General features: G+C 38.6%; 1 protein-coding gene across 2 annotated transcripts; it reads right to left on the bottom strand.

Annotated features, from left to right (window-relative positions):
* araf (A-Raf proto-oncogene, serine/threonine kinase) lies at positions 1–25,202 on the bottom strand. Of its 2 annotated transcripts, none has more exons than XM_041787288.1 (16): positions 25,157–25,202; positions 15,766–15,980; positions 12,895–12,998; positions 11,049–11,151; positions 10,809–10,963; positions 8,990–9,085; positions 8,743–8,887; positions 8,414–8,441; positions 8,179–8,309; positions 7,864–8,066; positions 7,568–7,744; positions 5,471–5,517; positions 4,922–5,040; positions 4,098–4,229; positions 3,573–3,707; positions 1–2,784 (listed from the first exon to the last, which is right to left on the bottom strand). In XM_041787288.1, the coding sequence occupies exons 2-16, from the start codon at positions 15,874–15,876 to the stop codon at positions 2,644–2,646; spliced, it is 1,827 nt and encodes a 608-aa protein (XP_041643222.1). In that variant the 5' UTR covers positions 15,877–15,980; positions 25,157–25,202; the 3' UTR covers positions 1–2,643. The 2 variants fall into 2 exon arrangements, with proteins under 2 accessions (XP_041643222.1, XP_041643223.1); XM_041787289.1 differs by lacking the exon at positions 25,157–25,202 and adding an exon at positions 24,290–24,310.
* Between the last annotated feature and the right edge of the window lie 1,600 nt (positions 25,203–26,802).

Raw genomic sequence — 26,802 nt, 5'->3', positions numbered from 1 at the left:
TGAGCAGCACCCTCTGTTGTTAAAAATGAAGCCAATGCACAAGTGCAAAAAAACTGCAGTCTCTCTAGTGTCCACTTGAGGCTGACTGAAGAGGTCACATATACACCTATTGTTAAAATACCGACTTTACAGTAGAAATAAACCTGTTTACTGCCTGGTTCAACATGATATTGGTCACAGTTCATGTGTTTATAGGGATAAAATGTACAGGTGGTGCTTTTTAAGATCCATCTGTTTTGATTTCACGAAGGATCCAGGATTTGGATAACTGTGGGGAATGGCTGATACGGCTAAAATCCATCACAGAGTAGTTGCATGTTAGGAGGTGAAAGGCCCACCATAGATCCCCCTCTGTGTCTGTTTACTCAAAATACATTTGAGACAGCATTTTCAAAATAGTAACTGCCATGAATTGGCTTCAGATGATTCCTTCAGTAAACACATGGATAAAACAACAGGGCATGTTCCTGTTATTGCATCTGAATAAACTTCTCAACTCTGTAAAGGATGTGAAGCCTCTCAATAAAACAACACAAACATCCTTAAATATGCAGTTCTGCAACCCAAAGCATGATGGCATTGTAGTCAAATCTGTGATGACAAACTGGACTAATGATGTTAAATAAGCTGTTAAAAAGCATGCTGATCTGTGCACAAGGGACTGGTTTATAAAGGAGATGACAATATCTTGTAATGCAGAAGTTGTGTAACACCGTGTCCTAACAGCATGCGAGCGTCAGGTATTGTGCTGAATCTGGCAGTGGCTGTCTACATTGCATCTGTTAAATATTTCATATCTGCCCTGTAAATTTGAGTTTTGCCCTGGAACAGTGAGACATTTAGTGCTTTTATTTTGAATGGAGAAGAAAAAAGTGTTGGGCCAGCCAGAGTATAAGATATCAACGATGGATCATAGATATGGATGCAATTGATGCTTCACTATTTCCACGTTGTCGAAGAAAGCAAACAAGCTCCGACAAAAGAGAAAGAGAAAAAACAAAGAAAATATTCCTGTGGGGCACTACTAGTGCCTTGAAGCGCCTTGACCATAATAATACAAGCGATGGAAAAAAAAAAAAATACAAACAGGGCAAGAGGGTAAAAGTTAGAGGCTGCATCATGCTGCATTACTGGCGGGCCGTTAGGAAACAAACAGAGAAAAGCTGATGTTGCAAATGTTCACGCATGGAACATGCTGTTAGGACACCACTGTTACTGCCACACCAATGAAGGAACTACCATTCTATTATAATGCAGAAGTCGTCTCCTAAATTTAAAAATATATGCAACACTTTCATTTTTGCTTGACAGGTTATATGAAGGCATACAAGCACTCACAAAAGTACAAACTGTCAATAAAAGCTGCATTTTTCTCCAATTGAATCTACTCGATAGTTAAATCAGTTAAAAAAATAAAATAAAATAAATGATTTTACACAGGGATAACGTCGGCTGCATTAACAGAGAGGCAGAGCTGCATGCAAAACATGCAGTATCTGGGGTATGTGTTGTGGGACAGAACTGCACATTATAAAGATATTCTTATTTTTTAGTAGGGCTGTCAAAAGATTAAAAATTTTGATCGCGATTAATCTCAGGATTTCTGTATTTGATGGTGATTAATTGCATCCTTTCAATCCCATTCTAAAATTCCTCCATTTTGCATTTAAATCTGTTTTTGCATCATCTCTTAAACTGAGAAAAACTGACTTCCTGTTTGGACACAGATCTGCTTTTAGAGGTAAATTAAACATTTTAACATCAACTTAACCACAGAAAAAGGAACCTGTTATGTACTGAAAAGGAAATATGTGAGCAGTAAAAAGTAAATGTTTGATAACACAAGAATCAGGTGACTTCTGGCTTGTCCGCTGAGCTGTCTGTAAGTTTTTACAACTGAAATGAGACATAGAAGGATCAGTGGTGGCCTTATTTTAGATCACTGTGGCTGCAGGGAGACGCTGCAGTGGCCTAGCCAAAGTTTTTTTCAGCAAAAATAAAGCATGCAATTACGAAATATTAATGATCTCATTGTGGGGTGTAGTTAATTGTGATTAATGCGATTAATCTCTACAGCCAAGTTTTTAGTTTAGATTGCATGACTGAATTCAAACTACTCAGTGTTTGATTTTACACCTTGTTTAGGTAAGATGTTGAATGTGCTTTTTCCCCTCCTCAATCTTGGCAATCAGGTTGGTTTTAAAATCTCAGATTTCACCAACAGGTATAAGAATATGATAACTGAGCATTTGAACAATGTATGACTGTGGTGAGAAGCCCTCTAGAAATGAGGTCCTGAGGGCTTCCACGCTATAAAAGGCTAGCTGGACACGCAGCCTAATACAGCTCCGGGTTTTCTCTGGTGGACTGGTCAGACGTACGTTTTTACCTTTAGGAACTGGACATTTATCTCACCTAGTATTCAGATCCTTTTCACCTGTTTAACTAAAAAGACATTACACTTCTACACACAACAAATCTCTGCAGTTACTGGTTTTTCTGCAGCTCCTGGACTTTGCAGCAATGGAGGGGGAGTTTGGGGTTCGTGGTCTGTCAGGACAGTCAGCCTGTGGCCTCTTGGAGGCACTGGAATGCTGTGGTTGTGGCAGGTCGACGGCCTCTCTGCCCTTGTTGTGGTTGAGCTTAGAGGGGCATCAGCCTGGTGGTGTGGAACAGGAGGGGATTCAGATCCTCAGCATGGACGGCCCGGTGGAGCGACGGCTCGGAGCGACTCCGCTCAATTTTTGGCAGCAGGTCTTGCACCTGCTCAATGGCTACCAGGATCTGATGAGAGAATACCAGATACAGAAGAAAACTTTCAAAGTGAGATTCGAAGTCTGTGTTTGCATTTAAGTAGCACCCGGTACATTTCAAATGTGATCCCCCTCCACCAAAACTCTACACGTGCATGTGGTGATGGTTAGAATAAGTATGTATGAACATTATCTGCTTTAAGAAATGAGAACATGCAAGACCACAAAGGAGTATGCACATTTAAATAATGCACAAGCTGACCAGCAGTCCATAAAAATATCCTACTTAGAACCTGGAGGTCTGCAGACACTTCCTGCTAATATTTCTCATTCTTCTCTTTTTGTGATAGTAGAAGGAAGACACAAGGTAAAACAAAAAACAAAACATAAGGTTGGAAATCAGCTGATGGGTCTGCACTTTTTGGGCTGAAGTGTGCAGTGTGCTGCCTGACTTCAGAAGCAGTTGTCAGATTGAGCATCAATTAGAACAGAGTACTTTATCAATCCTGAGGGAAATTCAATCAGAATATCTGATTGCAGAACAATTAATGTTGGAGTGGGATTTGAGCTTCACTGTTTGTTCTTGAATGGAAAGAAAATGGATATTTCTCCTGCTTTTCTTGTTTTGAAGGTTACCTTGTTTCTAAATAAACAGCTTTATGCTTACTGGCATCTGACATGGCAAATACATTTGTTATCAGGCAGTACCTTATACAAGGCTATATGAAATGAAAAAGAAACAATGTTTATGCAGGTATGTGCTCCCCATGGTGCCTGAGCTAAATATGCTGGAGACGTTCAGGAGCTTTAACCACTCACCTGTGGAAACAGCGGCCTCTCATCTCGTTTGAACTTTAGGCAGTCAATGATGAGCCTTTTCATCGACTTGGGTGAGGTACTATACAGCTTACTGAGGTCTGGAGACAAGTAACCGCGTCCAACCATAAAGATTATCTGAGAAAGAAGGTAGGGAGGCAGTTACTACATTAAGAATTACCACAAATACTGTTATGAAGTACACAAACCAAACTCTCTTCTGTCATTTCTATTCTATATTAGTGAAAAATATGTGAATTCAGATATAGAGAGAAACATCCAACTTTAACTTTTCAAATCTTATACTTACAATACCTATAAAGCAGTCATGTTCCCCCAGTGTGATGAGGAACTTATCATGCTTTGGTTTCCAAATTACAAAAACAAATGTGGCCACAGGAGCTGTATTAAATAGTGTAGACTGATTTTTGTTGAGTGGTATTCAAACATACTTCTATGTTGTATTTCAACATTATTCCTCATTTAAATACACAAGTGTTTCAGGTAGAGTGCACCCGTATGACTGACCTGGTCTCTGTTGTTGATATTGGAGTAAGGCAGGGTCCCTGACATCAGCTCAAACAGCACAACTCCATAGCCGTACACGTCAGACTGGAATGTATAGGGGTTGCTGTCCTGCATTCGGATCACTTCAGGCGCCTTATTAAAAATAAAAATACAATTGAAAAAGACAATTTGTGCAACTACCTAACAAATACATATAAATAAGTAGCAATATTAATTTTAGGCCATATCACCCAGCCCTACTCTTCAATTTAAAAAGATGCCTTTAGCATCTTTATGAAATGCTAATGGCATAAATACACATACTTGCACACCAGTTATATACCAGTTATATAAAACCCATCAGCAATAATCGTATTAAAGATAATATATGCCACTAAAAATGGATGTGAATTTTTTTTCATTTTTGAAGCTAGGGGTTAGTGTTAAACAATGTCTGATAAGGATTTCCTTATCTCTGTGGTATTTATAACAAGTATTTTCTATTCTTTAAAGCCGGTAGTATTAAAAAAGTATCAGAGTAATCAAAATTTTGACAACTTTAGCAGAAATTTAAGAAAATAAGCCCTCTTAATGCTGTTCCCTGAAAAGAGATGTAAATATTAATCAAAACTTAATCGGCCAAGCATGGGTGGATGATTAGAGAGACTAGCTCATATCCTTACAAAAGCTTTCTCGCAGTCCATGTTTTAGTTTTACTCTGAAGATTGATTTTCTGTAAGTTTGTCCACATCAAAGCTATTCCTTTATGTTGTAATTTTAGAAAAATCCCTCCCATACAAGTAAGATCTCTTGGTCTGTCAAAGTCGGTGTATAAAAGGGCTTACCATCCACAGAATGGATCCACTGGGTTGTTCTACCTGTTGAGAGCCGCTCCATCGGGACTTTACTGTGGCCAAGCCAAAGTCACCAATCTTGACGGTCCAGCCCTCATGGAGAAAAATATCTGGCAGCAGAGCTCAGGACATTAACAGAATTCTGGTGTAAAAATTCGTCACACAGGAAATAATAAGGATTGAGAGGTACAGAGAGGAAACTTTAAACAGGAACCAATGGGAACGATAGCAACTCTAAAGAATATGCTCCAGTGAAAGACAGCATTAGTAGCATTAGCAAAAACCTCTACATGCCAATTTCATCTTAAATATATAGGCATAAAAGACCACAGTCATGTGGTCAAGTACCTCAATGCAGAGACAAAAAGATGTCATATCTGTTTCTGTACTTTAACTGTTCCGCTTCCTGTTTACAGGTGATGTATGGTAAAGGTTTGCCACACATCTAAAATTACCGCTGCGGTTACCACTTATGTTCAGAGCTGTTAAAAGCTACATACTTACATGGCTGCAAGCTTTACCTGGACAAGAAAAGGATACTGTTTGATTTCAGATCTCTGTGAATTATGTTCTTAGCATGAAGATAACTGAAAGAGGACAAAAAAAGATGATTATAAGCTTTCTCAGAAGATTTCTAACAGTCATGACAGTGTTTAGTGAGTGACAGCATTTTTGCAGAGTTCCAGCAGCACTGTTTGGTATTATCACATGGAACTGTGCAGCTGTTGACCAGTTAAACAAGTTCCTTAACTTTAAAAGACTACAGCTCTGGACTGCCTGGCTTTGATTACACCACAAAGGGCACGGGGAGGAAATCATCATTACAGTTTTAATTTCTAATAATACAGGTCTGATTCTTATTAGGTATGTGCATGGTTAATTGTGAAATGGTTAAATTTGTTTATCAAATTAGTTAATCCGGTGCGGGATTTACAGGTCCGTTAAACGAATTACCTATCATGTTTTTATGAACATAGGCTTGACATCCTGGTCTATAATGCTATTTTAAACTGTAATGAATCTCCTGCCACTAGATGCTGCTGTAGCTTCAGTTAATGGCCGCTGCCTTCCTGTCTGGCACTTCACTGGACATAAATATAAGAAGCTCAGCGGTAGCTCAGCGGTTAGCCTGTAGCAGGAACAGCACAGTACGACAATTTTTTTTTTTTTTCTTTTTTTTAAGATTTATTTTTGGCCTTTTTGCCTTTATTTTGATAGGACAGTGGATAGAGTCGGAAACAGGGGAGAGAGCAGGGAGAGACATGCAGGAAATAGTGTCACGGGCCGGATTCGAACCTGGGTCGCCTGCGTATATGGCATGCGCCTTAACCACTCGACTACCGGCGCGCCAGTACGACAATTTTTTAAAAGCAGCTGTCAAGGGTTGAACCCATGTGGCCTCTTTTCACTACCGAGGTTAAAAGAGGCCAAATATTAAAGCACAATATTAATCTGCAAAGAGCAACGAAGGCCAGCGACACTAGCTTTTAATGCTAGCCACGCTGGAAAGAGTATATCCTGTGAGGAATTTGACTGTTTTCTAGGGATTTTCTCCTCTTCAGACTAGTCAACTAAACAAAATTTAAATGAGCGTTTAGCCAAATAGGGAAATAAATGCTTAGGAACATCCTTAATTCTTATCTTGCATTTTTCCAAAAGAAAAAAGAAAAATTGCTAAGCACTACATTTCAAGATACTTCACCCAGACTCTAGTAGGGAAAATGGTTCAACTGAAGAGGATTATTTTAGTTAATTAGATCTTCTTTCTTGAGCCTTTTAACCGACAAAAAACTTGGTCAAAGTAGCATTTGCTTTTTCAGGTCAAACACATCCTGTAAATTCTGTCAAATGTATTTTTTAGAGCTGTTTCTTTAGATTAAGAAAGAGAAGGCTCAGTCAAATCAATGTTTCTTAATAAAGTGTAACATTCTTCGTTTCTACTGAGTTCCAGGGATTGAACAGATTTAAAGGAGAAGTATTATGCAATACTCACTTTTTCAGGCTTTTTAACAAAAATATGTGCCCCTGACTTGTCAACAATCCCTCAAGAATCAGAAAAATCCATTCCCTTCCCCTTCTCTTTCTCCACCTTTCAGAAAATGCTGAAACAAGCCGTTCTCAGATTTTCCCCTCATGATGTCATGTGGGGAGTTAGCCCCGCCCCCAGGTTTGGTTGGCCCTCCCACTTGGAAGAAATTTCTGCCCTCGGAGTCAGACAGCTCAGTAACATTTAAAGCTACAGACACAGAAACAGCTCGTTCTGAGCAGGGCTGAAACGGATGGGGTTTTAGACATGCAAAAATCCAGTACTGGAGTGTTTTTTCAGAAACAGATTTCACAGGCATGTTTTTGGGACCTCTGAGACCAATGTGAACTTGTCTTTAACGGGTAAAATATGTCCCCTTACTACTGAGTTCCAGGGATTTAACAGATTTATTATCACTGAGATGTATCATGAAATGCAAATCCATCCTATCAAAAAATAATGTTATAATGTGCACAGGGCTTTTGTGCTTAGGTAAGCACCCAATTAAAAATACACTGTGTGGTGATTCACAAAGTAACTGGTAATGTCTAGTAATCCCCGGAGGGTTACAGCAGTAAAATGTGAAATTAGAACAAGCATTTATTTCTTACTCCATGCCCTGCGCCGTCTGTCTGGCCACATCGATGCGACGCATAGTGTCAAACTTGGTTTCTGTGACATGCAGATGGCGGTACAGGCTGCTGCCTTCACACCACTGCGTGATGATGGCAAAGTTGGGCTTAGTCATGTAGCCCATGAACAGCAGGATGTTGACGTGGCGAGTCTTCCTGCAGAGAACATATTTGCTCATTCTCTATTGACACACATTTACTATTGCAGCACAGAGTGTTATCAGCATTTTTTCATTAAAAATGGACTTCATGTCAAACACAGTAAGCGCCCTCACCTTAAGACCTGCATTTCATTTTTGAAGGCCTGTAACTGCTCAGGTGTCGGCTCTGTTACTTTAAGGATCTTGATGGCCACATCTCCATGCCACTTGCCCTTAAAGACAGTTCCAAAAGAGCCGGCTCCTATTCTCTTTTGAATACTGACTTCACGCGAGTGGACCTCCCAGTAGTAACTTGAGTCTCTGTAGCCCCCTCGGTGCTGAAATACATGGAAAAGCAGTGTAATGCATTACACTTTCAGTATTCAAGGAAGGACTTTGCAGTCACTGATAGCTCTCTATTTGTCAGTCTGAGAATGCAGGGTTTCATACCACTTTCTTTTTATCGTCTGATGAGGAGGGCTTGCGCTCCTTGTGCTCTGAGGGAGACTTGGGAGGCCTCCTACCAGGGGAGCCCAGAGAAGATGGCGGGCTGGTGGAGGGCTTCGGTGAGGTCTCAGGACCTGCAGTAACGGGTCATGATTAGAAATAAATATTACATGCAGTTTTACACATGAACACAACTCCAGAAAGAGAGTGAAATCAGCTTATTTAAAAAAAAACATACCCATTGTGTTGTTAAATTTTAGTGCTTCCTAAAAAGAAAAAAGAAAAAAAGAGGACAAAGCATTTTTAAGGGTATACTTTGTATCTTTCACAGGTGAATAAAGACACTGAATCAATGCTTCTTCAACCAGGAGACAACAGACTTTTGATAGGAAAGAAGTTAATAAGCCCAACACAAGTTTGGACAGCTGTAAACATCATGGATCTCTGCTATTTTGATAGTGCTGCTCTATACAAAATCACCATCCGTCCTACACGGCTGTTTAAGTTAGGCAGGTTAAATCCTTACAACTAGCCAAGTCAAACCATAGCCAATGGTGCTCCACTGACCTCTATGATGCTGACACCAGCTGGGCCCACTGAACCAACCATATGAACATTAGGAGTGGAGGTGGAGCGATGTCGCTGGAGAGACTGGCCGTCTCCAGCCGGCAAAGGGAAACGGAAGGCTGACGTCGGGGACAGGAGGTCCATCCTAGGAGGGAGTAATAATTAGTCCAGATTTTATTTTAATGCCACTGACAGTCTACAAATCTTTTCGTTTAGATACAGTAACTTTGTAAATGTGTGTGCTTACCCAGAGGGCTCAGGGGTTAAGGCTAGGTTGCTCTGTGATGGGGAATTGTCTGGCAATAGTATCTGTGGGTACTCATCTGTGCAGGTAGTGGAGTCACTACAAAAGGGATAGAAAATCTCAGCTCACATGACTCCATGACTTTAACTGCCAAGAAATTAACATGCAATCTAGAAGTTTACTGGTTTATGGCTAAGGACACATGTCTCAACATCACATCTTGTGAACAATCAAAGATAAAATTTTAAAAATCTCTAAGACCCTTGGCTTTCCAGGATGTCTCTTGTTCCCCTAAAACACAACCATCATGTGAAACCAAAAGCAGTGTCCAGGTTTTATTTTAAGGCAAGCCATGGCTTTTTATAACCAAAAAGTTAGCTTTAAATTAAACAGAGGGAAAAGAGAATAAAGGACTTTATTGGGATGAATGAAAATTAGATGTTGGAATGTTAGATGTGGCAATGTTACACTCGTACTATGAAGTATAAAGCTTAAAAACAAGGAAAAATAGGCAAATACAATCTGTTGTTTGGCATAATTTACTCTACTGTATCTGTAACTTGCACTTTACTTCTTAATACATCAGTGCAACCAAATTTTGAAATGTCAGAGATTTTTGTTGCTTTCTTCCCAGTTGAACTGTACTAATATGGTAACTACACTTGAGCCTCAATAGCACTTTTCTAGTCAGTCAGCGGCTACAACTGTGTGTATTAAGACGCTCTGCTTGGACTCTGTTAAAATGACCCATCCTGTGTTTACATGACTTATTCAGCTCTCCTTCACTGAAGAATACAAGTCATGATTTTTCACACTTAAACCAGCACTCTCTACCTTTACATATCCACAAATAGCCTTTAATATGCTGTTTTAGAACAACTATGTTAGAGCGTCACAGGACGCTACATAGAGCATATGATACCTTGAAAAGGTTCTAAAATATACAATTTTACTTTAATTATTACATTGTATTAATTCTAGCATTCTAATGAGATATATGACTTTCCATTCCTGTGCTGCTTTTTATTTAGCATCTTTTAAAAACATACACTGTCTCTTTTTTCATGTTTCATGTGCCACATCCTATACCCACTACTACAGGGAGTTCTCACACTAGAAGAATCAAACTGTAAGCTACACCACTGTCAGCTTAAAAGCATTAAATGAGGGAAACCTAGAATTAGGCCTATAAATTTGGGACTTTATTTTCCTTTCTTAAACAATGAAACAAACCTGTACAAAACTGTTATCCAAAAACTGAGCTACAAACCGAACTTTGACCTATGAACTGACACCCCTAGTGTTAGCCAATCCCCCTCAAACACATTCCTACTCATATAAATACCTCGGATGAAGCTGTGGGAGCAAATTGGGGTTAAGTGTTTTGTCCAGGGACACATTAACATGTGGCCTTCTGATTTCGAGATGACTGACTAACTACTAAGCCACAACTGCCTGTATACTGAAATGTGACCCCACAAAGCAGAGGTATAGCAAAGCTGTGACATTAATGAACCACTATACCTCTGGAAGATTTGGTTAATAATCAACTTTTTAAGGTTACTTTGGCAAACTTGTCCACAAAGTGAAGAAACATCTTCATCTACCCTGGCAAGAACCTGCATCAGACACATTATTTGTGATGTCGGTTGTCAGGCAGCGCCAAGGAAAACATTACACATTTAAGGAATGTAAGAATGCTAAATGTTCCAGCTATGCTAAATAAATGATGACGCATTTCCCAAATAACCAGCTCATCCCTGGAAGGGAATAACCAGAAGGTACCTGTGTCATACAATGTACAGACATCTTCTTCACTCACCGTTTGCTAACTGTGTCCATGTCCACACACACAGTAGGGACCTTGCTACTGCAATGCTGATGAAATTTATAGCCGCATGTCTGACATCTGAAGCCATTAAAAAGAAACTTGTGGCAAAAATCACAGTAGGCCAGCTTGAAGAAGGTTTTCCGTACCTGCATAGACAAAGAAGGAATAATTTTCATTTCTGTATCTAAAATGGTTATCATCACCCAGACTGTGTGTTTGACAGCTACTTACAAAGTTGTGCATTGTAAGGGGAATATCATCTAAGACCTCAACTAAAAGCTCCTCTCCAACCAGAGGAGTGATGTCTGTCTCCCAGTCAGTCAGTCTCTTACGGCTAGAGAGGATGAGACAGGAGAAACATTTAAATGAGGAGAGATTATTATGAGTTCAATAACAATTTAAACATTTCCAAAATTTAGCCTTTCATTAACATTATGATCTTTGCCAGTTTCACTAAGTATGCTAACATATGTTTTCTATTCAATTCATTCAGGGGGCTCTGAACAATTAGTTACAATCATTTAAAATTCACATAAAAACATTCTGGTGTGTTCTGACAAATTAGGCCGAAACATATAGGTGCATCTAAAAATGTTAGAATATTATGATAAAATTCATTTAAATATCAAAAATTTCTTTTCCAGCATACTGATACATTTTAAAGCACCAGTCTGTGCCTTTCAGAACAGTTTTAACATCATGAACCATTCTTGTGGCCTCTTCTGCTTATTCTAAAGTCATTTTGAATACAATTACATGCATTTGGACTTGGCTAGTTATTGTGGTTTTGCTCTATTTTAGCACTTCATACTTCCTCTTGCTGTATAGAGTAACATATGAACAGGTTGCTTTTTTAAATTAAATTTTGTAAAATTTTAAGGCCTGCTCACAATAGGCCCAGCTGCCTTGTGCTAAGGTGAAGCACAGTTGATCTGTCACCTTTTTAACTGATCTGACACTCTGCCATTGTTTGAAATGATTTTTGAGAGCAATGGTTGAGCTGGTTAAATTTAATGTGTACATTGTGCACCGGTGCTTGTGCATGTGCATGAACAATCATAGCGTGCCCACCTACTCCATCTGCACCAGGGCAAAGAAAGTATACCATGCTTGAGCACTGTACGGACTGTCTAGCTTGTGTGCTTCCTTGATCTGTGGTAAATGGTGATGCATAGAAAACTGAGCTCATTGTTCCTGTGCCAGAATTTTGATTTTAAATAAATAGAGTGCTTGGGACAAGGTTTTGCTTTGAAAGACATAGAGCAGCCTCATTACAGGAGAGAGAGTTACAGACAGACAAATGGAAAGAAAGGTTTGTCAATTGATACATAAACCAGTTGATCTATTGATCCAGACTGATATACCCCAAACATTTCCCTAATTAATAAAGTTTCTAAACCTTTACATTTGTCTACCCCTTCCCCTTGCCTCTTGAAACAGAGTGGTAAGGGATAGGGGTGAAAAACCCTGATAAACCACTTGATTGCTCATCATCACACATTGCTGATAAACAGTGCGTCATCAGTGGTGACAATGAAGCTTCAACCATCTCGTTCATACCATGGATCTCCAAGTTGCTCTTCTCCATATGTTTATACAGTTAATGACCCTGGTTTACACGTGCACATACCGAAAATTAGGGATGCACATTATTATTGGCCTAATATCGGTATCGGCAGATACTAGCTAAAAAATCAAATATAGGTATAGGCAGAAATTTTGATATCTGCCCATACCGATATTTGCCTTTTTGAACATACTATATTTTGGTCGTGAATATCAGCATATATCGACTGTACAATTTGGCCATATATGCCAATAAATTAGTGGAGTTTTAGGCTGGACCAATGGACCTATGTAAGTTAAGATTTTTTCTTTGTTCTTTCTCAGCCTTTAAACTTCAAAGTGTGTATTAAGAATAAAAAGTTTGTTTTTTCATCTTCAAACCTCAACCTCAAGCAGAATCTTTTCATTGGACATTATTGGGAAATGATGCATGATGCACTCAAAACTGAACATGAGCCGTGACATTTTTATGGTATGGAAAAAAATTTGATTGATAAAAAACTCTTCTTACCCTTCCAGAAGGCGAAAAACAGCACAGCACTCCTGGCTTAGGCCTCTCACTTTGAGGGCTTTATCTAAACTCTCGTGCACAGTCTGTCCTTGGCGAACATTCACCTGAAAAGAGGAAACTTTGTTTATACAAGTGTGACATTGAATTGACAGTAGTTGGCCTGGTACATTCCTGTAACTAGGAGGCATACTGTAAGAACTGATAAGTGAAAATGACAGCAAACACTGAGTTTTGTTTTCCCTACTGATTATCTCTGTTGTGACAGAACTTTAGTCCGGTGCACAAAAACATTTCCCTGAAATAACTCCACATCACAACCAAGCATAACAAGACTGCAGTGTGGGATATTGGTGAACTATAGCCAATAGAGATGTCAGGATATATCCCGAACTAGCTAAAATTAGTACAAATAAAAGGGGGATTTAATTCAATGCAGCACAACTTGTGTCACGATACTCTGTCTGAATGGGGGCTGACCCAAGAGCAGCAGGTAAACAAAACAGCTTGAGGGGAGCAGATGAAAACTTTAGGGTAGTGCAAAGTTGTAATTCAAGCACTCAGAGATGCCGTTGCATTTCAGTAATAATGGACGGCTGGAACTCCGACAAACACGGCTCAACTAATAACCAGTGAGTGTCAAACAGCACATTTTGTTTTACAAACTCATCTTTTGTACAAAACATACTGGAGAAAATAAGGCTTAGGTTCTGAAGCCTGCTATCACAGAATAAGAGCTTGACAGGGCAAATCCGGGGACTACTGTCCTCATCAACAGCACTAGTTCAGCCTCCCTCGTAAATGTTGCAGAGAGGGAGGCGGAACTAGCGACGCATCTCAAGAGCTTTCCCCACATGCTTAATTTGGCCACCCAAGCCGGTCTGCATGAACCCCGCTATTGGAAGAAAGCCACGACGTATAAAAAAAGAAAATATCAGCAGATATATCTTTAAAGTTTTCCACTGACAGGGAAATTAATCTATACTTTGACTCTTAAGTTTTCTTCAGAGAAAATTCAGGATTCAATCGTATATTGGAACCAAAATAAGAATTCAAATTGCATCGTGGGTTGGGTGAATCCTTACATCCCTAACAGCCAATTACTAAAGTGGACAATTCACAAGTATATGTAGATTTTTAACCAAGGCAAAATGGAGTTTAAATCCCAATATGGCCTTCTATCTAACAATCACACATTAAAACACAGTGGCAATATTTTGGGGAAAAAATAATTACATTATTTCTCCACATCATTGATTCCTATTTGTCACATAAAATCAATTTGTTGCACAGTGTTTTAGGTCTGCTAATTTAAAAATCCATCAAACACATCTCGGCTATTACTTATTAATGGTTTAGTGGTTTCTCTATCCTCTTAAAGCACACATAATTATGACTACATTGCAGAAAATGGAAGCTGCAATGGCCTTCGAAATACAGATTCTCAGAAGCTGACCAAGAAAACACACAAAAAGTTCTTCAATCAAACAATCTATGGATAGATGTTTTATTACTCTGATTAACGTTTGTCCTTTGAACAGTCATCACTTGACTTGCTTTTCTGCACGTGTTGGGCTGAGGTTGATATTCTGATAACAGATCTGTTTTTATTTTAATTTTATTGATATTTCCCATACTATCCAACCTGAAACGAGCAGAGTTTAAACCTTACAATGATCTTAATAAAACGGTTGATTAAGTATCAAAGTTAATAAAAAGACCTACCCCTTCATTTTTAATTGGTTTAAAATGGAAGAGGAATCATTACAATTCTATTAACACAGATATAATATATAATAATTAAATAATATTTATTAATAATAATATTTAATTTCAAAGTATAATGCAGTTCTTTTTATGTGTTTTTATTATCTCTATTTATGTATTTATTGATGTTGTAATTGTGGGACACAGTCCCAAACAAAAATTTCCCTACTGGGACATTAAAGTATCTCCTATCTCATAATGAATCCAAAACAAAATTTATTTATATACTGAATATTATTAAATTATGTTTGAAGACCAGTAACAGTACTCAGTGCTTGTTTACACCATTAAAGTGACTATAAATCAAGTCTAAAATGTTTATACAGCTAATCAGAGTGTGACGCAGGCAGACATCTGTGTTAGTTAGTGTTATTCACTCGTCCCGTCTTCTGTTCTCCTTCTGTCAGCTGGTAACGATGGGCTGAGTTGGTTTGCCAAAGCAATTAATTTAAAAGAATTTGTGAAGTCTTGAAATAATAGAAAAACTAATCTAAATAAATATATACTGCATTTGAACAGACTTTATTTAGCAGATGTGCACAAATCTTAGCTGAGCACTCTGTGCTAGTGTAGGTCACACCAGTATGGAGAAAGAACAGTCTAGTTGACCAGTTTAAAATGTTGCTGGTTGGCCTGGTTCCTGCATTTACAACATTAATAAGGATTTTCTGACATGTCAATGGAGGCTTTACTTCCTCAAACAGAGCTGCCAATAGAGTGGATGGTCACTGTTGAGCTCTATTAAGATACACATAAGTGATAAGACCATGACAATAAAATAAAGCAGCTACTTTTCAAATATGAAAGCACACTGATGAGGCCAAGAAGTTAACAAACCAAAAACAGAGGCCGGCACCATCTGTGAAACCTGACACCAACTGTTGATGAGCTTACTCATCGTTATGCTGTGAAAGATGTCAACTTTTGTGAGAGAAATTTCACTTTCTGTGAACAGCACTGGCATGATTTTATACAGAAGCTGTAACACGCTGCTATGTCACATAAATCTAGTTACAGCATCTTCATATTTGCATTCAATTTTTTTTTTTTAAATAAAAAGAGCTGCTGTGTGGCTGATGTAAAGCAGTAGAAATCCAAATATCTTACCACTGTCCTCTGTTTATTTGGGAGGTAGACTCGGATAGTGCCCCCACCTCGGGGTATATCCTCTGGGCTGGTCTCTCCTGAGGAGGAGTACGAGGAGGAGGTGGAGGACATGATGAGAGGCCGGATGAGCAAGGGGACGCAGCAAGTAGACACCACAACCTCAGGAGTGCTTCATGCACAGTGAGATCCAGAAGAGTAAGTCCTCTACTTAGAACCTGCAACAACACAGATACTCTTTGATTTGGCCACAATATACCATTAAAATACAAAGAACTGGAAAATGTCCATCCCTCATCTCTCCTAGCAGTGTTAATTTTGACAGCTATTCTTAATTTTAGTCCCAGTCTTAAACCTTTATTTTCTTTCAATGCCTTTTAGTTTTAGTCACTTCTACCCTTTATAGTTTTAGTCTAGTTTTAGTCCATGAAAAGTTCCCAAATTTTAGTCTTTATTTTAGTCCAAGCATCTACTCTCTTGCCTAAATCTGGTACCAAGTCATGGTAGTGTGTTCTATGTACCCTGGCAAACCCGGGGTCCCTGTTTTCTACAGCTCAGAGGCAGAATAGCTACAGATGCATTGTGATTTTCAACGGATTTACCCATAGTGGAGAAATATCATAGACTATGAATATCTGGCAAAAACTAGATTACCTTTTAGTCTAGCTTTAGTCATCTTGATGAAAATTAAACTTACTTTTTGTCAGTTTAAGTCATCAAAGATCTATTTTTAGCTAGTCTTAGTCTAGTCTTTCTTATGGAAAAAAAGGCTGTCAACAAACATTTTAGTCATAATTTTAGTTGACAAAATTAACACTGTGTCCTAGATATTATTGCATACAAAGGCTTGATGGGGAACATGCCCCTATTGAGAAATTGACTGTGATAAGCAAACTTTATGCAAATTATCTGACTATACACCCATTCCACAGTTCATGACAACTATAGCCGGATCCCAAGTCTCTTATTGATCGGTCCTCAGCCCTAAGGATTCACTCGAACCGGATGTAGTTTCTGATCTGTCATCTGAAAGACCGTCCCAAAGACCCTTGCATGGTTTTAAGACCCAAGCCATAAGACTGTGGACTGAGATTAGACAACTGATGAGAAAAGACACATGAGAGCAGGCTTCCCGGAACTCTTTTTACTCAAAGACACACCCCCTTATAGGATATCACTCTCTGATTGGACGCTGCTACACAGTGGATAACAGTGAAACTTCACAGCAGCAGCAGAGATCAATAATGGAGGAGAAACTCAGTTTATAACAGCCGATAAACAGACTCAATGGACTCTCAAGAGAATAAAAACATCAGAAGTTTTAAAAGGCTAAATAACTAATGGGCTGGGATTTTAAAAAGAAGTGTTTGAAATAGGCATTTACAGTGAAATATTGAGAACATGTTTAATAAAATCAATAAAAAAGAGTGAATCAGTATGGAGTTTAATATTTTATTAGTTTTTTGAGTCACCTTCAAACATAAAACATGTTAAAGGCTCATAAAATAAAAAAAAATCAGATATAAATCTTCCCCTTCCCACCAAACAACCAACATCATTTAGACGTTTTTTCTACATTCGGTCTGCCATAACCTTAATCTAGTCAAAAGATAGTTGTAGAAAGTTGAGCCATGTTTTGTCCGTCTGATTTGGTCCAAATTTAGCCCAATAATAGTTGTTTAAAATATGACCATGTTACAGCTAAGTCTTTACAGAGACGTCTTTTCAACAACCTGAAAATTACATCTTATAACCTTTCACTTTTCAGTTAAATCTAGACGTTGTTTAGACATAGCGGAGATGGTTTTTTTAACGTCTTTCCAACTATTCTTTTGCTTGGTGGGTTAGAAGTCTATTCAGTAGTTATTTCTGTTTATTAGATTATGAAGAGAATTAAAGCCAGACAGCAGCAGGCTGTCTGTCTGTCAGGAAGAAATACGTTTTAAATCATCGCAGGGTCAATAAAGTTTCTGTCAGTCTGATCGTTAGTGAGTGTCAGGTTTGATCATTAGCCTTCACACTGAATGATTAGGATAATAAATAGTTTATTAATATAGCATTTGCTGGTAGAAAGAGTCTGCATGTTTTTTTATATACTGCAGGTTTCTCTTCATGCAGGTGTTTTCTGATCCCACACTGAGACCAAACACTGTTAATGTGGATATTTGTTTAGAATAAATACAGTACAAATTATGCAGACACAGCTGTTTATGCCTCCTGACAGCTGATTGGTGATCAGCCGGCACCGTCATCATAAACTGAAGTCGCTTCACATGACGCTGCAGAGGGAAGGACGTCCCATGAACGGTTAATCGTCGGTCTTATGGCTTCAGTCTTGGTCCTTGGTCTCTCCATGAGTCTCTGGTGGGCGGGACTAAGGCTGTTTTCACACCTGAAAGTCTGGACCAAGGTCCGTGTTACATTGTATACATTTGGTTCGGTCTGTTTGGGTTTCACACTGTCATTATTGCACATGGACTAACAGACTTTACATGACGAGCCTTCGTGATATCGTCATCAACTACGTGGTTTGCGTGTCTCTGTAGTTTACACTGATTGGCCATTTGGCCGGTGGGCATCTGACATCAACACGTTGAATAACGCAAGTCTTGAATGCTGTAAACAATGAATGAAATCATCATTCCCACTTTCATATTATTGTTGATTTTCTACTGCTGAAAGCGAAAACTTAAAGAGCTGTACATAAGGCTGGTCTGAGTTTGTCTTATGAGTTTAATCATTAGACAACAACTTTATTGCCATCGACAGGAAAGGAGAAGAAAGTATGCAATCCTGCGAGCCATTTCAACACCGACTCGGGAGGGAAGGTATGTGTTGTACAACTCTTGAAAAGATGAGCTGTCAATAGTGAGGTATAACTTTATCTACAATTTTATGAAATTTTCCATGCTAGGACAATCTCCATTTAACATAATAACGGACACTTCTACTCCTTGCATAACGTAAAGCAGCTACCGTAAACCCACCCTGTCCAGGCTGCTGCTTAATTTCGGTAGCGTGAGATTGTTGTGGGCTCTTTCCGCGGCTCATTTTGTTATGGTGATGGATTTCCTTTGCCGGTAGTCATGTCGTAATTTCCTGTCATTGACACGAAGGTCCGAACCTTTCAAAATAATGCTTTCACAGTGGGCACAAACCAGACCGTGGTTCGGTTTGGTACGGGCCGAGACCACCTCTTTTGGACAGACCAAGGTCCGGCTGTTTGGTCCGGACCACGGTCCAGGGTAGGTTTCACACCTATCATTTTGGGTCGGACCAAACAGAAAAGTCCTAAAGTCCAGACCAAACAATGCAGGTGTGAAAGCCCCCTAAGACTCAAGGAAAAGACCCAAGCCATACAACAGAGAAAGTAAGATGCAGCCTCTAACATAGTACACAGAATATTAATAAGGTTGGCCTTTTCTACAACTGATGCACGTTTAAAAAGTTATAAACAGTGCCTGAATCAATCATTTTAAGAGAAAAAGAGAGCGAAAGAAATACATAGAGAGAAGGATAACAACAGAATGGTCAACAGCATTAAAAATACGTTGATAATTGCAAAGGCTCCTTTGAACTACAATTTAACAATACATAAACTCTTAAAGTAAAACTAATACTATGAACAAATGTTTATATTCATATGAATAAAAACTCTTACCCAAGTACAATTAAAGTGTATTTTTGCCAGCTCTACACAGTTCAATCTTCTGATTTATATATATAGTGAAGACAAAGTATGAGATTTTTTTTGTGCTTACAAATTTGAACTGTGATGCATTTCTTTTGCTTTTTGTCAAAGCTGAATTTACCCTTCAATGATTTCTCCTGAAAATGCTAACCTTTTGTTGTGTTTTGGCTGTTCACTGACATGCCAATGACATTTAGGGTGTCTGAAAACAGGTTCCAAAGTCCAACCTTTTAAAAAGCCATCCTTTCTATTATCATGTAAAGTGCCTCTACAGAATTTCTACTGAAAATGGAGACTTTTTGCAAATGCATTATATAGCTCCAGTCATTAGCCATGTGTAAATAGGTAGACTACTAGAACAACAGCCTCTGAGTTGTGTTTGTGCTTCTAACAGTCCATGCTGTCTTTTTTCTTTCCTCTTTGTAGTTGAGGGTCAGCTGATGTAGCCATCTGACCACACAAATGTTCGTGTATTACTTTTTTAGCTGTTTACACCAAACTGCTCTGTTGAAGGAAGCTTATATACATGTTTCATTACAAAGTCATACCCCAACCTCTTGGCCTCTAAGTACACTGCATCATTTTAAGTCTTTTTTTGGATTGTTGCGTGCAATGATGTCATTCAAACATTGACACCTGAAAGTGGAACTGTTTGGAAACTGAGTAACTACTCTGTTTTCTGTTGATGGTTTCTATGTAGAAGTTGATTCATTTATAGCAAATGAAACACAGCAGATTCTTGCTGTGAAGGTTACATGTAACTTACTACAAACACTATAAATAGAACTTGAAGGCGAAAGATCAACTGGTGCCTCAAAGCTGCAATTAAACACAACACAATTTTAGTTGTTAAGACAATCCTGACTAGTTGTCATGATTCCAGAAATAAAAACTTTGATTTGATACCAGTAAATATCAAACAATATGGATCCCTGTATTGATACCAGAGGAACAACAGTAGAAGTCCTAGACATCCAACACAAGACACTTTCTTTTATCGATGTTGTGTTTAGACCAGACGTGAGTGAAACCATTTACAAGTCAATAGCATGTAAAGTCAATGTAAAGACGTGGAATCGTGACATCGAAACATCTGTGTTTATACATAGCGCCGGCTTCCTCCTCACCAGCAACTGTTATTCTCCAAAAGCTAGGAGGGCAATGTCTTTAACAATCACGTCTTTAGCATGTTTTAATTGAAGTTACAGAGGAAGAATTATTGATTACAAGTTGGAGAACCATGAGGAGGAGCTGCTGTGTTGACTCTTTTTGCTGAAACAAATGTGCGCCTGCTCAATCGAGAGAGAGGTGAGATGGGGGAATGCGGGAGATCAATGATGAAGTACACCATTCTTCTTCTTTTCCAACTGTGTGTGATATTTCAAGCCAGAGATTTTTAATCATCTGGCCATCTGTGATCCTCCAAGAAAGAATCACACAGATGTTTATATTTTCTTAACCTCTGTAACTAAAAGTTCATCAAAATCAGCCAATCCTGACGTCTGGCGCATCTGGTTCTGTAACAATCTCAGAGATGTGTACAGCCAGCTGAAAATTTGCCGTAAAAGAGCTTGTCTCCAGATTTTACGCCATCGTGGTGCACTGAATGAGCCGTTCGCTTCACTCGCTTATTTGTGAGAGTTGAGTAATCGGTACTCAAGAAGAGGGGGATCTCCAAAGGACCAGCCTAGGGGCAAAGAGGTTCATTCAACCAGAAAACGGAGGAGAAGGTTGTAGAGTCTGCCTGTGGCTACCCTGAGCTATATTACACAACATGCCAGTTCTACTGGCACAGACATAAAAAAAGGACCTCACTAGGAGGAAAGTGAGTGAGGAGGTCAAATTGCCTGGTAAGTTGTGAAACATATGTCTGTCACTTTGTCACAGCAGATACAAAGCCGCAATCCTCTTAATTTAGTCAAGCTCAGCCACATTTGTTGACAACTAACTGAAATACCGGATGTTGGAGAAGGCTCCCCTCTCGAATCTTGTGGGCACTTGCATACACAGGATCAGACGCACGAGTGAAGTGAGTTATTTGTGTGAATTAAAAAAAATATGCAAGTAAACTCCCTGTATTCAGATATGCACAGATAGACAACCCTTGATGTCTGGTGTAAGCACAACATCAAGTAACTGACAGCTGCAGGAGCAACATTAGCAATCCTGTGGCTAACATGTCAGTGGTAAGGACATACTTCAAGCTTGACAGTGAAAACAGGCCAACGGCCACTTGAAGCATCTGTAAAATTACCGTTTTACAAAGTTGTAGCAGCAGAGCTGCATTTAATACTACCAATTTGATCTACCATCTCCGAACTAAGCATACAACAGAATACAGCAACTTCCCTGTAGCAACAGAGGAGAAGGCTGCAACCCTAAAGCAACAAACTCTAGACTTTAAGAGAAAAGATAAATAACCTGTAGAGAGAGATGAGGCAAAAAAAAAAAAATCACGAAAATACATGTTTGCTGGTTTTCTTAAAAAAGAACCTTCACTTCATTTTAAGGTAACAAGGGGTAAAGAAATAAAAGTGAGGGCGGAAAAGGTTCTGTAGCAGGTCCGACTGCACCTTACAAATATCAATGTGATAAAAGAGTGTGTTGTATTTGATAGCCAGGTTTTACTGTAACAATATTAAGTGTTTTGATTCATGTTTCAGATGAGGCTGCTCCATTTGAACAGCGAGTGTTGTTGAAATCTGTATAGCTAATTAATTTGGTTTTGATTCTGTTGCTATTCAAGTCAAACTTTTTACACCTCTTTAAAGTCCAGTTGGGACGTTTTGAATACATTTTTCAGTTCAGTTTTTCTAATTTGGATTGTAAAATTTAAAATTCAATTCTTGATTTATTTGTTATTCTGAGCATAAATGCTGTTTGCACCCTGTTTAAGCGGAAGTGAGGTTATCTGATTTTTTTTATTAATTATTCAAGTAAAACAGAGCTTTTATACCATTTTGAGTAGGGCTACACGATTCAGTAAAATAATTTAATTGTGATTTTTTTCCCCCAACATTTCGATCGCGATTTAATAAGCGATTATTTCTTAACTTCCTTATCTCATGGATTTTACAACAAAAACAAGCAATACTTCATTCTATACTATAACCAACACAATATTAGATTAAACTAGGGCAGAACAATTTTTAAAAAATATCAAATTGTGATGATTTTTTTCTTATTTTGCACATTTGATATGAACTGTTGTATCAAAGGGAATGATCATGTTTTTTATATAATTCTCATATTTAATAAGAAAATCATATAAAAAATGAAGAAAACTGGATTTTTTTTGCACGCTGTTCTAAAAATATGGCACTAGAATGATTGCACAACAACTCTGCTGCAATAAAAGTTCTACACTGGTATTTTAACACCAATTTCAAGTTAAAGAAATATAGCACTTTCTGCGATTTGAAAATTGCGGCAGGCTATATTGCGATTTAATCTAATTTGCGATTAATTGCCCAGCCCTAATTTTGAGTAGGAATTTAATTTTACATTATACAAAAAATGTTAGTTATTTTTGTGGACAAAAACAGGGCTGGACAATTAATCACAAAGTAGATTAAATTGCAATGTGTCCTGCTGCAATTTTCAAATCGCAGAAGTTGCAATATTTTTTGAACTTGAAATGTGTCAAAATACCAGTTTAATAAATCAATTTTTTGCAGCGGCAGAGATTTTATGTACATTATACAAACATTCAAGTGTCATTTTTCTATAATGGTTTACAAAAATCCTCCTTTTTGTGTTTTATGTATGTTTTCTTTTAAACAAAATGAGTGACATAAAAATGATAATGCCCTTAAACAAAGCTAATGACATCACATTTGCAATATTAGCAAAAATAGTTAGCTCATTCTGTCTAAAACTGATGAAGCCTAGCATTATTTCATGAAAGTCATACCCAAGCTGCAATCAGCTGGTAGCCAGCCTCACCTCCCCCACCCCAGCTGCCTCCTTTATAGCTTAAAGCTTGTTGCACCCCCATATTCAGATTCATGCTACTACAAATTAACTGCTTGGGAAATAATTTCATTGGTTTCAATTAACATGGTCTTATTTATGGAATTATTAATGGCTGGAATTTTGTCGAAAAATACATGAAATTAACCCAAGAATAACTGCAAATTAAAATGCAACTGCAATATTTGGAGAAAAACATCGCAATTAGATTATTTTTGCAAATCGTTCAGCCATAGACAAAAACCATTGAAACTTTAATCTAGGCAAATATGAGGAACAGATCAGTACTCTGAATCATTAGATGCTCAATAATAAAAAATTGGATCGGAGGCCAAAAATTTCTTTTATTGAGGTTAATTATACTGTAATAATAATGATTATGATATACCGTGCAGCCCTACATTTTTCCTTGGTTGTTGTATTTTTTTTTTTAAATCTAAAGTAACATTTATTTGTATGTTTTCTTTAACTAATACAAATAAATACAGATGATACAGTGCCAGAAAAGCCAGTGACACATGGAAAACTTGCTTAGTGTTTGGCAGAGAGCAACAGTACAGAGTTCATGAAAGGCCTTAATTTAGGTTAGAAAAATCTGCTTCCCCAGATGATCTTAACAGTGACATGAGCAGCAATAATTTACATCTGCCACAAAAAAGATGGAAATTTAAAGGAGGGGACAAGTATTACCGGCAATTTAAGTCGACTGAATGTAAAAGGAAAATATGGTGGTGTAAAGGAGGAGAACTAGAGAGATCTATTCTCAACACTGCCCTTATTTGTATGGGGAGAAGGTGACGCCAAAAGCTACAAAAATGCTGACAGCTGAGCAGACAGCAACATGTCTCGCATAACAAGACTCACCATTCTGCAAGACAGGCAAATACAGGCAGCGGGTCGCGAAAGGTTCCCAGTTCTGTTCATGTAAGCAAAAACCTTAGTGGCCAAAGAGGCAAACAACTTACAGCAACAATCTAAGTCATGCCTGGCTTTAGAGGGAATGGCACGTAGCAAATCTTAACGTTGCATCTTTGTGACTTCACGGCTCAGACAAGCCCTACAAAGATGTGTGCAGATATTATAACTGTAGTAAATATTTCAAGTTACTCTTAGTTGTTGTCGTAAAAGGGGAGACGCCAAATACCAAGAGGAAAAAAGTTTTACACTTGTTATCTACTCGCGTGATTCTAATGGTAACTGACGTTAGCCATGCCTAGCTTAGCATGGGATTTGCTTGCTATGTAATATGACATTTCGAGTTTTGGGAGGCCATGTTTCTTTCGGGGCGCAAGTTAAACGACTTCAACTGTAATTAATTTAAATGTGTGTGGTAAAAGTTGAGATAATTGCAAAATAATACATAGTCTAAAAAGCTTTGCCAATTCCTCTGAACTCGACTTGAAACGGTGCTAGCTAGCTGAGTTGCTAAGTGCTGACTGGAGTGAGAGAGGAGATTATGTAGCTAACTCTGAGGCTAGCTTTCTTTACTCAGCAGAGCTCTATCGCTAACATACGCCTGCCGGCTAACGTTAGCCAACTTGGGGGGGTTTACCACCGCGTCAGCTTGTTGGCTACTTCTGGTGGCTTCTAAACATACAACTAATAGGCTTGACTGTTTTTTAAGCGGACGAAAACAAGATACAGTCGTTTCTATACATCTGCAACGATAAAAGCAACCCCTCTTCCCTGCAAAATGTTTTAATATAATTTAGATACAAGTTAAACTCTTACCTGTAGCAGCCATCTTGAATTCTCTCAATCTGAAGTCGGATCTGTCAAGAACTTGGGGGAAAGCGGAAAACCTCGGAAATGCCTCGTCTCGATTGGTTGATTTTTCCTGCTGCACTTTCATTGGACAACACAGCCCTACATGTCAGGGGTGGGAGCTGGGAGTACTGCTTTGTCATGTAAATACACTACATTATTCAAGTCCTAGCAAGGGTTTGCCACAGAGATAAATGAAGAGATTAATGTATGCTAAACTACATGAATGGGTTTGATTTTGGATCTGTTTCCCACTGTATAAACACCATGGAACATGGCTGGATTTTTAGAACCCTATTATGATTTAAATCAGAGATACTCACATTGTCCTGCTTAGAAGCCACATTGACAAAATGTATTTTTGCAAGAGCTTCAACTAAAAAATGTTCCTTTGCACAGGAGTTAGTATAGGAGAGCAGGGCAAATAGTAATAGTTTTATAAGGGATGACAAGCATTTTGTTTTAGTGCAATAAGAGATTATTAATTATGAGTCATATTGATATCCTTATCAATATCAATATTCATATTTTTCTGCTCTTTGGTACAGTTTTAACAGAACTGTTACGCTGGGTAAAGCTAGTATTAATAAATTAAACTAAACTTAAAAAAAAGTAAGACAATTTGTGTTTGGTACATTATTTTTTTGTTGTAACAATGCTTTTTGGTAATAAATCTTATACTGTTAGAAAGCCTGTTTATTACCCTTTTAAATGATGCCACATTTGTAAGGATCATGCATTTGTGGGATGAGCAGCAGAGCTGAGTATGTGGGTTGCGCCCATGAAAAATGTGCCAAATCTTCTCTGCCAACAGCTGATTCTGCCATTGACTCTTGTTGGGTGTTGGGTTGGTGGATTGGATGATTGAAGTTTGAAGGAACAAGACATATTGACAATTTAACAGTTTATTCATTTAACAAACAGGAGCCTCAGTAGCGTGTGGAAGAACCATACACAGCCACAACAGCCTGGCACTTCCTCCTCATGCTTGTCACCAGCCTGGTCACACACTGCTGTGGGATGGCATCCCATTCTTCAACCAGCATTTGTCGCAAGTCAGCCAACGTGGTTGTGTTGTTCACTCTGGCACCAACAGCACACCCAAGCTGATCCTACAAGTGTTCAATGGGGTTAAGGTCAGGACTGCTGGCAGGCCATTCCATCCTCTCCACTCCCAAATTCTGGAGGTAGTCTCTGATAAACCCCGCTCTGTGGGGGCAAGTGTTGTCATCTTGGAGGATAGAGTTCTTGCTGACAGGGTGAGAAAACAGTATTCTTGGGGTGTCGTCTTCCTGGGATGCCCACTTCGTGGCCTGTCTCTGACATTCCCCATTATATGGAACTTGGCCTTCAGTTTGGAGATGGCACTAGGGTTCACTTCAAACAATGCCACAACTTGGTTTTGCGGAACACCAGCTTGAAGTTGCCCAACCGACGGGCCCTATCCAGATCAGTCAAACGTGGCATGCCGATTCTTGAAGCAGACATCTACTGACCACTGTAGCAGGGCCCATGCTCACAGGTGCTGCCAATCAGGCACCTGATTGGCAGCACCTGGGGGTACCAGAAGCTCAAAACAAGAGTCAATAGCAACAGCAAAATAAGCTGTTTAG

Source organism: Cheilinus undulatus, linkage group 5, assembly GCF_018320785.1.
Source record: "Cheilinus undulatus linkage group 5, ASM1832078v1, whole genome shotgun sequence".
NCBI classification, from domain to species: Eukaryota; Metazoa; Chordata; class Actinopteri; order Labriformes; family Labridae; genus Cheilinus; species Cheilinus undulatus.
Note: the sequence above shows the minus strand (reverse complement) of the source record. Positions and strands in the feature narration are given on the sequence as shown.